The 16250-nt window shown below is 34.6% G+C and overlaps 2 protein-coding genes across 2 annotated transcripts in view; one reads left to right on the forward strand and one right to left on the reverse strand.

The window, feature by feature from the left end:
• The window catches only part of obe (activating signal cointegrator 1 complex subunit obelus), a 36541-nt gene extending 31118 nt beyond the window's left edge, over window positions 1-5423 (forward strand). The window contains exons 35-38 of the mRNA XM_089640033.1: window positions 748-1035; window positions 2372-2506; window positions 4260-4464; window positions 4798-5423. Coding sequence (XP_089496159.1) covers window positions 748-1035; window positions 2372-2506; window positions 4260-4464; window positions 4798-4937 — 768 coding nt within the window. The 3' untranslated portion in view covers window positions 4938-5423. The remainder of the gene's footprint in view (window positions 1-747; window positions 1036-2371; window positions 2507-4259; window positions 4465-4797) is intronic.
• Window positions 5424-8885: 3462 nt separating this feature from the next.
• Alg2 (alpha-1,3/1,6-mannosyltransferase Alg2) lies at window positions 8886-12173 on the reverse strand. The gene has a single exon (XM_089640034.1). The coding sequence runs from the start codon at window positions 11930-11932 to the stop codon at window positions 10664-10666; it is 1269 nt and encodes a 422-aa protein (XP_089496160.1). The 5' UTR covers window positions 11933-12173; the 3' UTR covers window positions 8886-10663.
• Window positions 12174-16250: the final 4077 nt, after the last annotated feature.

Genomic DNA, 16250 nt, shown 5'->3' on the forward strand with positions numbered 1-16250 from the left:
TATACACAGAAACATAACTAACAGTATTAAAATTTGCGCAGTCGACTCTGTGTGAACACTTGTCCGGTGTGGGAGGAGTCTGATTAGGCAGGGACGAGGTCTATTTCTCACCCAAAAAGGGTTCTAGACGGTACAGGACGATTAAAGTTCAGTTCCGGCCTGCTGTGAACGCTCCACATAATAATATGTATGCTAAAACATATTAGTGTGTTCAACAAAGCAAAAAGCAAATTAAGGAAAAGTTAATTAAAAACTCAAATCAAACGAATAAAAATTTAAAAGCAAGTCATACACAGTGTGTTATTTCATTTTGACGGGTTGTGCGATGGTGTCATCACTACCATCGCTCATGGCGTCGCATAGAATTCTGCTGAAATAGAAGCAATTTTAACAAGAGAAATAATCAAAAGAAAAACAGATACCATGGAAAGAAGAAAAGCATTAGTAGACAAATTAAAAAGAAAACAAAAAAATGCATTGGTGATTGCAAACATCAGACATCATAGCGAACGAATAAGAGCAAGAAAAGAATTAACCGAGGAAACCAGAAGCAGTGAAACTGCTTGGCAACTATATGGCACCTGAAACTCAAGAGTGATTTTAATCTAATCAGTGACTCTAAGATCAGGCCATCTCTCTACCCAGACTCTTGTAAACTTCCTCAGGTCCTTTATCTACCAGTTCTAACCTTAACCTCTAAAACCTAATATTACAAAACTTCATCAACAATTTATTTCCCATTCCCAGGCAATCATCGACACATGCGCCGAACGCGGCTGGCTCTCCGCCACCCTTACGGCCCAGCAGGTCCTGCAGATGGTGATCCAGGCGCGCTGGGTGCAGGAATCCCCGCTGGTCACCCTGCCGCATGTGGAGGCGCACCAACTCTACGTGTTCAAGGCCATGGCGCAGAGCACCGGCAAGTGTTGCACCGTGCCCGCTGGCCTCAAGATGGCATGTCAGCACAACTACGAGGCGCTGGCCGGACCGCTGCGTTCCGAATTTGACGACCACCAGATTGAACAGATTCATAAGGTGAGAGATATGTTTATCCTTTTTGTGGCTGACACCCTCTAGTACAATATCAGATTGTTATAAGACGGCGAAGCAGCTTTTTAAAAATTATATCACAACCATATCATATTCATTATTATTATTTATCATTTTCACATTGTCATTTATGGTATGAAATATTATATGTATCAAATAATACGTAAACATTGATTTATGTACTCAATACGTCTGTCTCGACACAGGTTTATCCTAGTGAGGCAGACATCGAAAAAAAACCTGTAAAAAAACTTTATATTAATAATAAAAAAATTTAAAAAAATAGTTGACCCAAACACACTAATCACACAGATACATTGCTTACATGCAGCAAACTTGTTTTTCGACTTCATAAAAGAAAATTACAGTGAAATTGAAATAATTTTAACTAAGAACACACTGGAAAACTTTTAGAAAATTATATTTTCTCACATACACATTTGTTATCTCCTTCTCGCTAAAAATAATAAGCATATAAACATGACAAAAGGCTGTTTCTTAGTGATGTTTTAAAAAAAAGTTATTGATGATTTTGATACAACATTAGAACAGATATACAAATAAAAGTATAGTATGGCATACCATAGCAAAAAATGCTAAATACAGCAAAAAATCCCACAAAGGCAAAGCCTGTGCGTGGGTATTGAAGTAGTAAGTATAGCATTTCTATGGTTTAAGCATAAAGCATGAAATTAATGATGTACATTTCCTTTGAAGACAAAAGATATAAAATTAATTATAAGAAACTAAATAACGATAAAAAATTAAAACAAAAAATATCATAAAATATGACATTTAGGTTTCAACCACTTTATGCTAGGGTTTTTTAATAAAAAGTATTTTAAAAAAAATCTAGTTTTTTTAAAATGTTTTATTCAAAGTGTATACATTTTTCAATTAAAATATAAATAAGCAGCTCAAAAACCGATCTCAACTGCAGGCAAATTCAATCTGAGTAAAATATATTGCCAACTTTCACGAGCGTTACTCGTGTTAGCTAAAAATAGAATGCTGCCGAAAGGCGAAACCGGCGAGCGTCACTCGGGCTAGCAGAAATTGGAACACATTTAGCACGCAAGCGTGACTCGTTTAAAAGCTTGAAACGGTTAAACCAAACATAAAAATGTGGTACCTCCTGATTTTTGTAGTAGGAGTTTTTGGGTAATATTTAATGGTTCTATTACAGTCTTCGGGCAGGAACCCCAGTACACTATATTATACAAAAGTAGAAACTGAATTATAGCAAAATAAACTGTTTTTAATTTTTCCTTGTCTAGTACATGTCTGAGATCTATAAATGTATAAATTATTAATATTGTAGGTGATCTGCGATTGGCCGATGGTCCGTGTAAGACTGAGCATCCGGGGGATGTGGAGCGACAGCCCCATGGAGCAGAACAAGCCAGTTGTGCAGCCGCAGAACAGGACCCAGTGGCTGAGGGTGCACAGTGAACAGGTAAAACCATACTTGACTTCACAACCATCCTGACAAGTCACTTTTGATGGGAAACTTGAGAATTCTAAAATAAATCATGTGATCTAATACAGTAGAAAATATATTTTGTATTTTTTACACCAGTAGTTAGTTCTGTGAACAGTATAGACCAAGCATCCAAAAAAAGCATGAACCTAAAAAGCCCTGGACGGAGCATTAGTGCCATTTTGTATGAGCGGCATTAAAACCAAATCTAGGGTGTGGGGAAATTCCCTGGCAGCCATCTTGTATGACAAACTTTTGAAATGATTTGTATGCAAAGTGGTATGTATATATTTTAATATATTTTTGTAATGTTAATGCAATTACAAAAGCTTATGTTTTTTTGGGTATATTTGATGAGACAGAGAATGAGATGTCATTAAAAAATTTAAGTAGGTTTTGACAAGATCAGCTTTTTTAAAATAAATGTCTCTGGAGCATCGGCATCACATCGGTATCACCATTCGGCACTCCAATTGCTAAAGTATGTCACAAAATAGTTATTAAACTGTCCCCATGACTTGTATATTTCAGCTTTGTTATGTTTTTCTATCAACCTTTTCTAGTTATGTTCAATCATAACACTATATGTACATAATACCATTTATTGATTGAAATTATCATGTATTTGATATTTTTGTTAATCATTTATATACAATACATACATATATACACATCTTACGTATCTGCTTCTAACATTTGCGTTATGTATTTTTTTTTATCACTTCCCTTTTACTGTATTTTTTTTTTGTTCTACACCTGTAATCTCTGTAATATTTTGTTGAATGAAGGACTCAGGTCTTTTAAAAAGTAGTACTAATAGGAAAGCAGTTCAAACCCAAATAGATATTTTGCTATCTGAAGTAAACGCCCGAGGTCCTTCATAAAATACTAATTAATTAAAAAAAATTTCATTTCGAGGTGAGAAAAAAAAATTCATCATCTGAGTTTGAATGAAAAACACAGCAATGCAATGTGGGCGTCTTTTGTAATCCAAAATTTTGACCAACCGGGCTTTAAATTTCCAATACAAAACTGATTATGAAATTCAAATGTGATGGCGATATCCAATGTCAGACGTAAGAGAGACGGAGCATGCTAAATGGTCTAGAACTAAAAGGTACTAACTCAGTGGCGACTTTGATTTCTATTCAAATTGGCATGGAAGGCACTTCTGGTGTTCTTCTTTATTTTATGGTCTGAAATTATGTATTTTTCTATTTACACAAGTCAAGTCCCATGGGTAATACAATTTGGAAATCATAGGCCTAAAGTCTTAGACACATTACGCTACATTATCGCATAAATTGGGGGTGGCATGTATGTATTTTATGTTGGGCTGACACACTACTCCAGGAGAGGGGGTCAGATCAATTGGGGAACTGCTGCGGAATATCATTTCTTTGTATGGAATCTGTCACCTTGACAGATGACAGCCGCGTGATTTCGGCACTCCGTAAATTGTTCTGACCCCTTCTCTTGCCGTAGGTAGGAGAGGGGGTCGCATAATTTTCAAATATAGCCTGGCTAGCAGATCACAGCGCATATCGTCCCCGCTCCCACACTTACAGCACATCATCTTTTTATGTGTGACAGGTTTATATGGGATTGTATGGCAAGCAATATGGAGTTATAGCATAATCTGTCACCCCCTTTAAGAGGATATGAAAAATAATAATAAATATATAATTTTTTTTTCCTCTTAGCTAATCAATGTATTTTATCTCTTCAGGACTACACACTAATAGTGGAGATGAATCGCAGTGGCGGGAAACCGTCCGCAGTACACTGCCCCAAGTTCCCCCGAGGTAAAGACGAGGGCTGGTTCCTGACTCTTGGCTCGCTGGAGTATAAAGAGGTGCTGGCGCTGAAGAGGGCCGGCAGTCGGGGGGCACAGTCCAAGCAGCACATCAGCTTCTTTACACCTTTCAAGCAAGGTGAGCTTGTTGATCGATACAACACCCATAGATAATAGAAACAAAGTAGATGGACCAATATCGTTAACCCATACAACTGCAAATCGTACATACACCATACGCATAAACTTTTGTTGGCCCCACCGCTTTGATAGTTCGTGCAGTTTGGTCGCAACTAAGCGGCAGTTAGCACGCTTCCATTCCATATCACCCTTTGTTTCTATATTTATTAAATTAACATTTAAAAGCCTTTAACGGACATATATAAATAAATTATCAACGTTACATACCTTGCCTACATTATGTAAATATTTAGCTTAGATACTAGATTTACATGGTAAATGTTCTTTCCAGGTCGCACAACTTTGACCTTGTACATGATGAGTGATTGCTACCTCGGATTCGACCAGCAGTACAACATCCAGCTGGATGTGGTGGAACCGCTTCCAGGCGAAGGCACCTTCGACAACATGGTCTTGCCAGCAGAAAAATAATTCCCAACTTAACGCCATTGTTCCATGTCATTTATTTATAAGCGAAGGTTGTGTAAGTTTGTAGTTTATACAAAATAATTTATTTTATGTAGGGGGAAAAGTGTTACACATATTTATATATTATTACTTAAGATTTATCTTAGTATTATTTATGCTTCAAACATACAAGCAAATTTAGTGAACACTTTAAAATGTAACAGTGGTTATAATTTAATTTATAAAGAAGAAAAAACTGATCTTATTGGGTAATTTCTTGGGAATATTATAATTTATTTATTTCTTGGAAATATTAAATTCTTTGATAAGACCAGGAATCGTGGAGCAGTTTTTCATTTGACAGATTGTACAAGATGGAGTACAAATAATCAAGTTGCCATCAAATGGCAAATGAAGTAATTATTTTTTTAATGTTTGATAATGCATAAAAGTACTCATCCAGCCAAATAGACAAAGAACTTTAAATACATAATTTTATGTAACACACTAAATAAATAGTTGTAAAAATATTAAATACTTTTTTTATAATTTGGCATTATTATTGTGTTGGGTTAGCAGATCTGAATGTTGAAATACATACTCCACCAACCATCCCCTTTCCTTTTTCCCTTTTTTTGACTCTATTACAGCAGCTATTTTTTATTATTAACTATTTGTACCCTGCCAAGCGTTGCTTTGGCTCAGTCTGTCTGTGCAGATAGATAAACCATAGCGCATGTTGCTGTTACATCTAACAGATGGCGCTGTTTTTAAAAAAGAAGCATTTTTTTACCTGTCACAGGTGACATCTATATAAAAACACACATTCTAATGCAACGTCGTGTCAAAATTTTAAAGCAATCAGCGAAGAACTTTTGGAGATTTAAGATTTTGAACAAATGAATCCCGTGTAAATCGAATTTTCGCAGCCGATTACCGCCGCGGTCAGCCCCCGCGTAAATCAATTTTTCGCGGCTGACCCTTTAAATTCAGATATTTGGTGTAAATTCGTAAAAATATGTCTTATTTCCTTGTAAAACGATTTTTCTCGGCCCTTCAAACTCAGATATTCTAAATAAATTCAAAAAAAATACGACATTCCAGTTCAAGTTGACACAGGTTTACAAAATAATAATACTGATTAGGACGATGTACACCCACGTAAAGCTACATTTTTCAGTGTTTTACCGCCACGGCGGTCTTTCAGATTCAGAATTACAAAATTTTATGATTAAGGACGGGTTGTTTCGGAGAATTTGAACAATTCATCAAATTTCAACGTTCATTTTCGGGTTCTGTGAAAGTCCTATTCAAGTTCTGTTATTATATCATTGTAGGTTAGTTGCTTGACAAAACTGAAATAAAAACAGAACTTGAAAAAATCTTTTACAGTACTTGAAAACCCGTCCTTAGGACGGGTTGTTTCGGAGAATTTGAACAATTCATCAAATTTCAACGTTAATTTGCGAGTTCTGTGAAAGTCCTATTCAAGTTCTGATATTATATCATTATAGGCTAGTTGCCTGACAGAACTGAAATAATAACAGAACTAGAAAATATCTTTCACAGAACTCGCAAATTAACATTGAAATTTGATGAATTGTTCAGATTCTCCGAAACAACCCGTCCTTAGTATTGCAAAAATTAAATTTCTTCAAATTATTTGAATTTTGATTATTAAACAAATTTTCATGCGCGGAAAAAAAAAAAACTGAATTACGAATTAAAAAACTGTTTTGTTTTTTCTGGGGAAATTTTTTTGCGAAAATCTCGAATTACGAGTTTTTTTCGAATTAAAGGGGTTCTACCGTATATGTCTTTTAAGCCATCATACTTTTCACTCAAGTTCCTTTTGTACCAATCTGAGAGGTTTCTTCATTTTAACATTCGCTACTTCTTCGTTGATGACCTTTCCATCCATTTTCAGCATTGGATGTCATATTATCCACATTTCATCCAGTTTTTGAATGGTTGCCATGCCATATAATATAACCACATAATTCACTATCTCAGTTAATGGACAATTCTCTATTTCATACTGGCCTCATTGCCAAGAAGAAGCTCCTTTCTTATAGGACTAAAATTCAAATAATATGTTGATAAATAAATAAATTAATTTAGGCAATTGACATTACAAACTACGGGAGATATGTTGTAGAGATCTCAAAAGTGGAAGGGAAAAATTTAGTACTAAACTGACACGTGTCGCTTAAGGTTGCGTGCTATCTCTAACTAGATTGCATAAAAAGTGCCAAAGTGCCCTTGTGTGTTCTGAGAAATTGTTTGCATTTCACGGCAAACACTATAAAAAGCCAAGGAATATCATTTCATTCATAAATACATACACACAAATGACTTATTTTTTGATACATCTATTTGAATTTATTATTAAAAAAAAATACAGTTATTTCCATTGTTTCGTAAAGATTTTCAGTGCCATTAGAAAAAGTGAAATGACGAATGAAACAACACGTAAGTATAAGAATGACAACCTACTGGCAGTAGGTTGTCTATTACGGCGTTCCGTATTCGTCTTAGGGTAAGCGTATCTCGTCATTTCACCCGCAACCGTGATGTAGAATGTAGTATTCGCGGCAACTTTGAAGTATACTTAAACACTGCCTGGTTTTATATCATTTTCTTTCATACACACATATTATTTGAATGTCTATCTTTGTCATATACAAACAACATTTTAAACCTAGATAAGTAAACTGTTTTCATTGTTTCATTGTAACTACACTTTCGTCGAGTGGACTACGCTATAAAACACTAGAAATAAATCAAAAATATTTAATTAAGATAGGAACTTGTTACATGGCACAAAAATAAGGTTTATAATGAACAAATTAAGTACAAATTAATATCAAAATATCAGTCTACACAGTGACCACACATGTTAACATTATGTGGACCACAAATAGCCTTTCTACATCTGGTGCAACGGTGCTGGTGTTTGGTCATCCTCCGGGCCTTGGATGGACACAGGTAGCTAATTTTACGCACATTTGACGTAGATGGAACCGGAGCTTCTATTGTAGAAGATTCGCCAACATTAACAATAAATATAAGAATATATGAATGTACGTACCTTAACAATTAAACCCAACCCAACCCTTTATTGTATCCCTCTGATTTTCTTGCTGGAATGCTGGGGATAGAACGTCTAGACGTTAGGAGAAATATTGCAATGGTGTTAGTGGTGCACAAGCTGCTAAACGGGCACATTTGCAATCCAGATATTCTGGAACGAATTTCTTTTTATGTCCCTGATAATTTCATCAGAGCTAGACAGCACAGATTATTTATTATTCCAAGGGGCAGGACCAACCTACCAATGATCATGCCTTTGGGGAGAATAACTACTTTGTTAAATCACATTTCTTCTGTGATTGACATTTTCAATTTGAACCAAAGAGAATTTAAGACGGCAATAAGCATACTATTTAACAAATCTGGTTAATCAGATAGTATTGATGTACTTACCCATGCAAATAAATGTATGTACTTACTTATTATAAACTGTAATTTATAAACTGTTATTTGTGAAATGTAAATGGATTATACTGTTTTTCACAATAAATCAATAAAATAAAATAAAAATAAAACAATAAAATTGTTGTTATAACTAAATTTTCATCTAGCGGACGACGAGATGGTCATAGGGCTTGTCCTAGTATGCGTGTGGCCGCAATCGCGTCACGTGCTGCACTGTTTACTCAATTTAGGAAGGTAATGAAAGAGTCAAGGTCGGGGAGCGGGGGGAAGTAGGTGATTTCGAATTTCGACGAGTAACGCGTCGTCGCCTCGACGAGCGATTAGTTATCTAGGGTTAATTAAGAATTTACTGAAAACATAATTGTTTCTATCTTTCCACATTTTATCTTAACTTTGTGAGACAATATAACGAGTATAATGAATTGTAATGTTATTGAATCTAGGACATAAAATTATCATTGTTGCTTTGGACAAATTCAGAAAATGAAAATAAATAATTATATTTAAAAAAAATTTATTATATACAGATGGCATGAATAACAAACAAACTTAAAAACAATTCTTATAACAAACTCGGTAAAAGCAAAATGCGGCAATAAATACACAAAAATTTTCACTCAAAAACTTATACATAATAATTATAATAGGTTATTTTGCACAACCCAACAGCAATCAGAATGTTTGTAACAATTTCAATATTTTTGGGGGTGGGCCATCACTGATGTAAAGGGGTTAGTTCCCACAGTAGGTAATATTAATTTCATATTTACATATGTACTGCTTTACATCCAAAATTATTCTTCCAGGTTTTATAAAACTTCATAAAAAACACACACATGACAACAAAAATTCCAAAAGACGGACAAAATTTATAGATTGGAAGTTAAGTGAACTTTATATTTATACAAAATATTAATTCACAGAAAATCAAGCAAATGCGATTTTCATTGTAAGAAATATGTTTACTGACTAGGAAATACTACAAAAAATAAAAAAATATCTACACACAAGGTTTTTTTTTTTCTTGCAATCTTCCTACATAAGATACAAACGGAAACATTAGAAATAATCAGTTTAATAGCTACTTTTGTAGAAATTTGGTAATCACAATATTCTTTAGTCAAAAATCTAATTTTATTATTCCATAAGTCAAATTATTTAAATCCAAAGATGACTTTCAATTTGGACTACTATCTATTTATATGGAAGATGGTGTAATTATCATCAAGCAGACTCAATAATATTGTAAATTTACAATCATTAGGAATATTTTAAAATTAATATATAAATAATTTATCTTCTGAAAACATAATATAATTCTCTAAAACCCAATCATTGGCATGATCTGGTTGATATTTTTACAGTTGTTGTAACTTTTACAGTGCTGGCCTTTTCAATGAAATAATAATCATAATTGGATTATTTGTATAGCGCCGTTTTTGTGAGAAAAATCACCTTAAGGGCGCTGCAATCTATCCCATCATCCAGCATTTTTGGACACATAATGTATGTGCTTTAGTGAAACTCTATGGATCACATATGCAACATCTGCATATGGGGATAGCTGCCGGTGGATCGCATGTTCGACAGTAGCGTGGAAAAGGTTAATCAAATAGAGGTATGTTTACGAGTATTTTAATGGTAAAACTTGAAAGAAATGCAACAAAAAATATGTATAATTTGAGACACAAAAAAGGAATGATTACATACAATTGATTTATTGGGCTATGTTATGATTATGGAGCATGATCTATCTTAGTATTGGTCCTGTTTTGAGGAATCTGGTGTTGTGAGAAATATTTAGGAAAAGGGAGACATACAAATATTATTTTTAAAATGACTATGTACTTGTACATTCAGGTGAATTTGCAGTCTGAGAAATTAAAATCAATTTCATCACAATTTCTTAGTTATAAAAATACAATTTAAATTTATAAGAATATATCATCAGAATCATATTAAAAATGTCAAAAAAGCACACTGGGAAAAAAGATTAAAATTTGGCATTTGTAGGTACTATATATTAAAAAAAAAAAACCAGTACAGTAAGTTATGGAACTGAGTTAAATTGCATAAATCATTACGTTTGAAAAGCTGCTGCCATATTCTGACATATTGAAGTGTTCACAACAACCACATGCTTTGGTTTTTTCATCCGTCATCTGTACTGGAAAAAGATTCACTCGACTATTCTAGTTGGTGTTATTTACACTTAAATCAAACTCAAAATGTGTAAAAGAGTATGCTTAAAATTATTGGTTCTTTGTATCCTTCTTCCCGAGTTTGGCAGCGGACAAACACTGCTGCTGTCGCTTGAGGATACCATCCAGCTGGTCTGTGAACGCGTCAAAGGAGAACTTCATCTCAAATCTCTTTCTGCCCGCCTCTCCCATCCGCTCCCGGAGATCAGCATCGGAGACGAGCTTCTTGATGGCATTGGCAAAGATAACGGGCTCCGCTTCACACAGGAATCCCGTCACCTGCTGCACCACAGTCTCCGTGGGGCCTCCAGAGTTAACGGCCACCACCGGCTTGGCGAAGTACATGGCTTCTAAAGGCACGATTCCAAAATGCTCATTTGAGGGAGTATAAATAAGCATATTGCAATAATGAAGCAGTGACATTTTATCTGTATCTGAAGGCGATTTTAAAAAGGTAACCTTATTATTTAATTCTAGCTCGCAAGCTAAATTGTACAATTCTTCATAGTGCTCCAGGTTTTCATTGTTAATTGGGTCGTATCCACCAGCCATTATTAGATGCACTCTATTCCACTCGTCTTCCGAAACCACTTCTTTCAGGGAATGCAAGGAATGCAGCGCGAGAGCGAGGTTCTTTTTGCGTTCATATCTGTTAATCGAAAGCAGCAATATAGCATTAGGCTGAACGTCTATGACTTCTTCAATTTTTTTCAAAGTAGAAAAATTTTTACTGAAGAATTCTGTATTAATAGAGGGGTAGCAGATATCTGGAACTTCGGCAATCTGCTTGAAGGCCTCGCTGTACACCCGGGCGGTGTATTTGCTATTCACGAGCACCTTATCGGCTTTAGAAGTACTCAGCTCCTCTAACCAATTCAGTGGCATTCTATAGAGTTGCTTCAAGTATCCGCCTTTTGCTGTTAAAAGCTTATCAGGATGGTGACAGTAAAACACAACTCTAAAATTGCCTTTTGCCCACTTTAATAAAGGTATACATAAAGATATTAGATCGCAGAATATCAAGCTGGGTTCTTCAATTGGAATAACGTACCAAGCTAAATATATCGCGGCGTATACCATCCTGGTGTAGGCGCACACGGCCTGAAATCTTCCCAATATGGATCTGGGAAGCCAATCTCCGACTACTGTGACAGGAAATGTACCATCTCTAGTTTCAGCAAAGCAGTGACCACTGTCATGGTGATTAGTATAAAAGCTGACTTCATGCCCCTTCTTCTTAAAGGCGAGTGCTGCGTCTACTACCAGCCTTTCAGCTCCTCCTATACCGAGATCGGGATGGAGAAATATTATCTTCACCATTATAAGATTTCACAAACACAACACAAAAATGCACTCTTATTTCATGTCCTTTAGGAATTACGAGTAGAGAACTTCACTAAATGCCGTTTTCACGTAATTAACACCTTATTAACTTGATGTAAATTTTGATAGTTAAAATTTGTACCGTCAGCATTGGTCAGCTTCACATCCTTGTTTTGAAAAATATTTAGAAACGTCAAGGAAGTAAACGTCAAAGGTAATTTTTATAATGTTGCTTGATGAAAAATATTACGACAACAACTAGTCTATGGACCATGGACCATCGTATGATTTTTCAACACATATTAAATTATCGAAGAAAGCAAACACTTTGTGGCTTGATAATATACAAAATGAAAAAGATTTTATGTTTTAAACCACTTTATTTAATAATATAGTGGTTTAAAACAAAAATCTTTTTCATTTTACATATTAAATTATTGAAACTTTTCCCATTTCTCGGGAATTGTTATTTTCTTCTCCTCAATCTGGGGTGATCTGGGGATTTTGAGCTCCTATTGTGGATATTTTTGAAAGGTAGGCAACCCCACCGGTAAGGTTCGAAATGAGAGTGGTATATTTATGTTCGAAATTAAAATGGGGGGGGGGGGGGTAGGAGCGTTCTGTTAGCTACCAGAGTTCCTCCGGTCATTTCTTGTTTGACTGCTGATGAGAGTGGTTTATTTATGCTGCTGATCGAAAAACAAGCCTGCAGCCTGCAGTGAGCGGGTGAGTTGCTTTTATCAATTTATTTTGTAAATTATTAATTCTGCAATAAGCTAAAACTAAACACGGCTGTAGCAGATCACTAATTTCATTCATTTATTTTTATAAGTTGTTTATTATATATTCATGCTAAAACTTAATTTCGAATCGTTGAATAGTAAGTAATTTGAACAAGTGTTAAAAAAAATATTCGTAAATTTTTCCAGCTACTGCCCTTTAAAACACCGTAGATAATACATGTAAAAACGAATATATTGTGTTGTATTTTGCTACTTTTGTGGCACATTTCATAATGGGAATCGTCCCATATTTATTATCAATGTTTAATTGCGTTGCCAAATTATCTAGATATAATTATAGATCGAAAGTACTGTTGAAATTTTATGGTACTGATTGTTTATAAATACACCTATGCAAATTTATGGCAGCCATGTGCACAGAAAAAAATACTAATCGTTCGTGTTATTTTGGCGGCAAGAAAATGTACTTAAAACATTAAATAAAACAATGACCACGTTACATGATATTGCGCAATCACTTGAAACTGCCTGTTTGGAGGCTGAAACATGCGTATAATATTTTATTAAATTACTACCTACTTGATTATTCAGTTTTATAAACATTGAATACTAATTTATGTTTTGTCTTTTAACTAGACTGTCTGTTTTGAAATATCTAAGTCAGAGATGGTGGCAAATACCCTAGAATATTAATAATACCTTCAACTTCCAACATTTCCCATACGTTCTGATGGCAACATTCTTATTTTTGATTATGACCCTGTCTTGATATTTTAGAATTTTAGTTTTTTCTTCAAAATCTTCAAAACGTTCAACGTTCGTTATTTTGACGAGCAAAATAATTAAAATTTTCTTTAAGGCGAAGCTAAATCACTATTTTGATTCATATTTATAACGAATTGGTGTACATTGTGAATACCAAAAATTTGCTTTAGATAAATAAGGTTTTCCTATCGTTTCGCTTAAGTAGAATACAAATAAAAAATAAATTATCCATAAAAAATATAAATGTAAATTACTAAAAAATTTTTTTTTTTCAATAGAAATGTATGAATGAATAAAGGACACAACAAAAAAAAAACAGTATTATAGGATTATCTGTGACAGTTTCACTTGATTAACTTTTTTGCTTTCTTATAAAATTATTTAAAAAATAAATAATAACCAGTTTTGTGCTTGAAATAGAACGTTTCTAGACTCAGTTTGTCAAGCAATTTTAATGCCTTTTACATGCAATATAAGGTATACCAAGAATATTCATATTTTTGGCTTGTAGCTTCCTCTTTCATCAAAAACTAATGTTATTACTTTTTCCCCTGGACAAAGTTTTTCCGATTTTAATTTTAATAATTGCAAAATTGTTTCTTTTAAACACGAGACTCTAATAGCGGGGGTTTGCTCTAGGCTCTTTTGATTACTTCTTCATGCCGCATTTTGTCAGACGGTTGGAGCATTTCAGCTTTACAATTAAATCCAAATAATTAGAATATTTCTGAACGTATCCGAAAACTAAGAACTGTTTTTGAAATGGGATGAAATATGTTCAGATTATTTATTAGAAATAATATTATTTTTTTTGAATTTTGAAATTTTGAATGCTAACATAACTAACTAACCATCACGCCTTTTTTGTTGTTTGTTTTTGGGGTGTTATGCCGTGTTGCGCTAACTCCTACTCCTTGCGTAGATCCGAAGATGTGATACCGGATCTGCCCTGATGATGGACACTGCAACGCTGTCCGAAACGTCGGCTAAAGAAGGAGTTAGCGCAACACGGCATAACACCCCAATAACAAACAACAAAAATGCTTTTGGCCCTGAGAATCTAAAAACTAACCATCACGCCGTTTCTCCGCAGGGGTAGACAGAGAGGACGGAACGCTAAACAACTCGGTCTTGGCACACACTTCTTGCCTCATTCACATTCATACATCGTTTCATACATACTCTTATTTTATTATGACTCTTGACATGGCCCGACTCGAGTATCTGATTCACTTGATCGTGCCATGTCTTCTTCGGGCGTCCCCTACTTCTGCTACCATTCGCATTTGCATCATATATCCTCCTTACACTCCTATCTTCGCTGATTCGCTCTACATGTCCAATCCATTTAAGCGTCCCTTTCTTAATCTTACTCATTACGCTTACATCAGCCTTGCACTCTTTGCGGATCTATAAAAACCTATAGGTAATAATGGCTCGCTTCAGGTTTTATGTAACTAAAATTACTGATAACGAAAAAAAACACACTTTTTTGACTCAATGTCCACTGTCTACAGAACTACTAGAATATGTTTTGGTTGCCTTTTATAGTAGGTACAGAAGTTAACTACGGAAGAATTAAAATAAGCATCTCTATGAACTATGATTCCGATCGCAATTTGAGAAAAGATATGAAATTTGGTGATTTTTTTATAAATTGTTTTTAAACGAAAAAGCAAAAAAGTGAGGTGATGTGAAGGTTCATAATGCATATTATGTCTAACGGAATGTGTTTTTTCGTTAATAGTACTGCGTAAGGTGAGTCATTTTTTAAACTTGTTTGCATTCAAAATTTGAGTTTCAAAAATGACATGTTTATTTCTGACGCAAGAATTTGAAATTTTATTTCACCACCTTTAAAATAGTGATGAAATGAAAATAATTCGTTCAGAAAATTCTATTTATTTGGATTTCATTGAAATGCTGAAATATTTTCAAATTCTCCGACCTTTAAGAAATAAAACGGTCAATATGCCAGAGGCCTGAGGGATTGAATAAGTACCTATATACAACCGTTTAGAAATCTGTAAAATATCAGTTTGTAGGAACTCGCAATGCACATCAACATGCAACCATTGATGTAACTTAGTCAATAGTTGCAAATATTTATTTTAGTCCAATATCAAAGTAAAATATATCGCACCTTGGATTTCAGAATAAGTTTTTGTATGGTTAGAAAGGTTTATAAACATTTTTCGCGTCATTTTGTGTTACGTGGGGTACGTGGGTCATGAATTCATTTAGATTTTCTCAAAAAATATAATTTACCTTCTCCAAATAGTACAAAACAATGTCGCTATCCGCGTCTGTCTGTCTGTTTGTGCTCTTACTTATTTTAAATTACACAGCGGATTTTGGTAGGGTTTTCACCATCATTTGGAGAATTTCTTCCGGAAGGTTTATAATATATACATAACACATGATCTGAAGTCTCGTGTCTAGGATGAACGAAGTATGCACAAAGAATATGTTAATGATGAATGTAAGTTTTAAGTCACGGTGTTTGAAAGAGAGAGTACGAAAAAGTGTGCCATATAATTGTGAATGAGGAATACTTGAAGCAGGTGGATGAGTTAGTATATTTAGGAAGTATATTTCGGGAGATGGGAAGGCTGACAGAGGTAACTCATGGTAAATGGAGTAGGTACTGAACGCATTTAGCGCTAACAAAAAAATGTCCAGAGATGCGAAGCTAGCAGTGCGCAACGGAGTGCTGGTATTTACCCTGATGTGTTTCATGGACCTGGCAAAGGAAGGGTGAAAGTAGACTGAATGCTGTAGAAATGAGATCCCTGAGGCGTACGTAT

This window comes from Hesperophylax consimilis, chromosome 15, assembly GCF_061612785.1.
Source record: "Hesperophylax consimilis isolate HC1 chromosome 15, BYU_Hcon_1.0, whole genome shotgun sequence".
Lineage (NCBI taxonomy): Eukaryota > Metazoa > Arthropoda > Insecta > Trichoptera > Limnephilidae > Hesperophylax > Hesperophylax consimilis.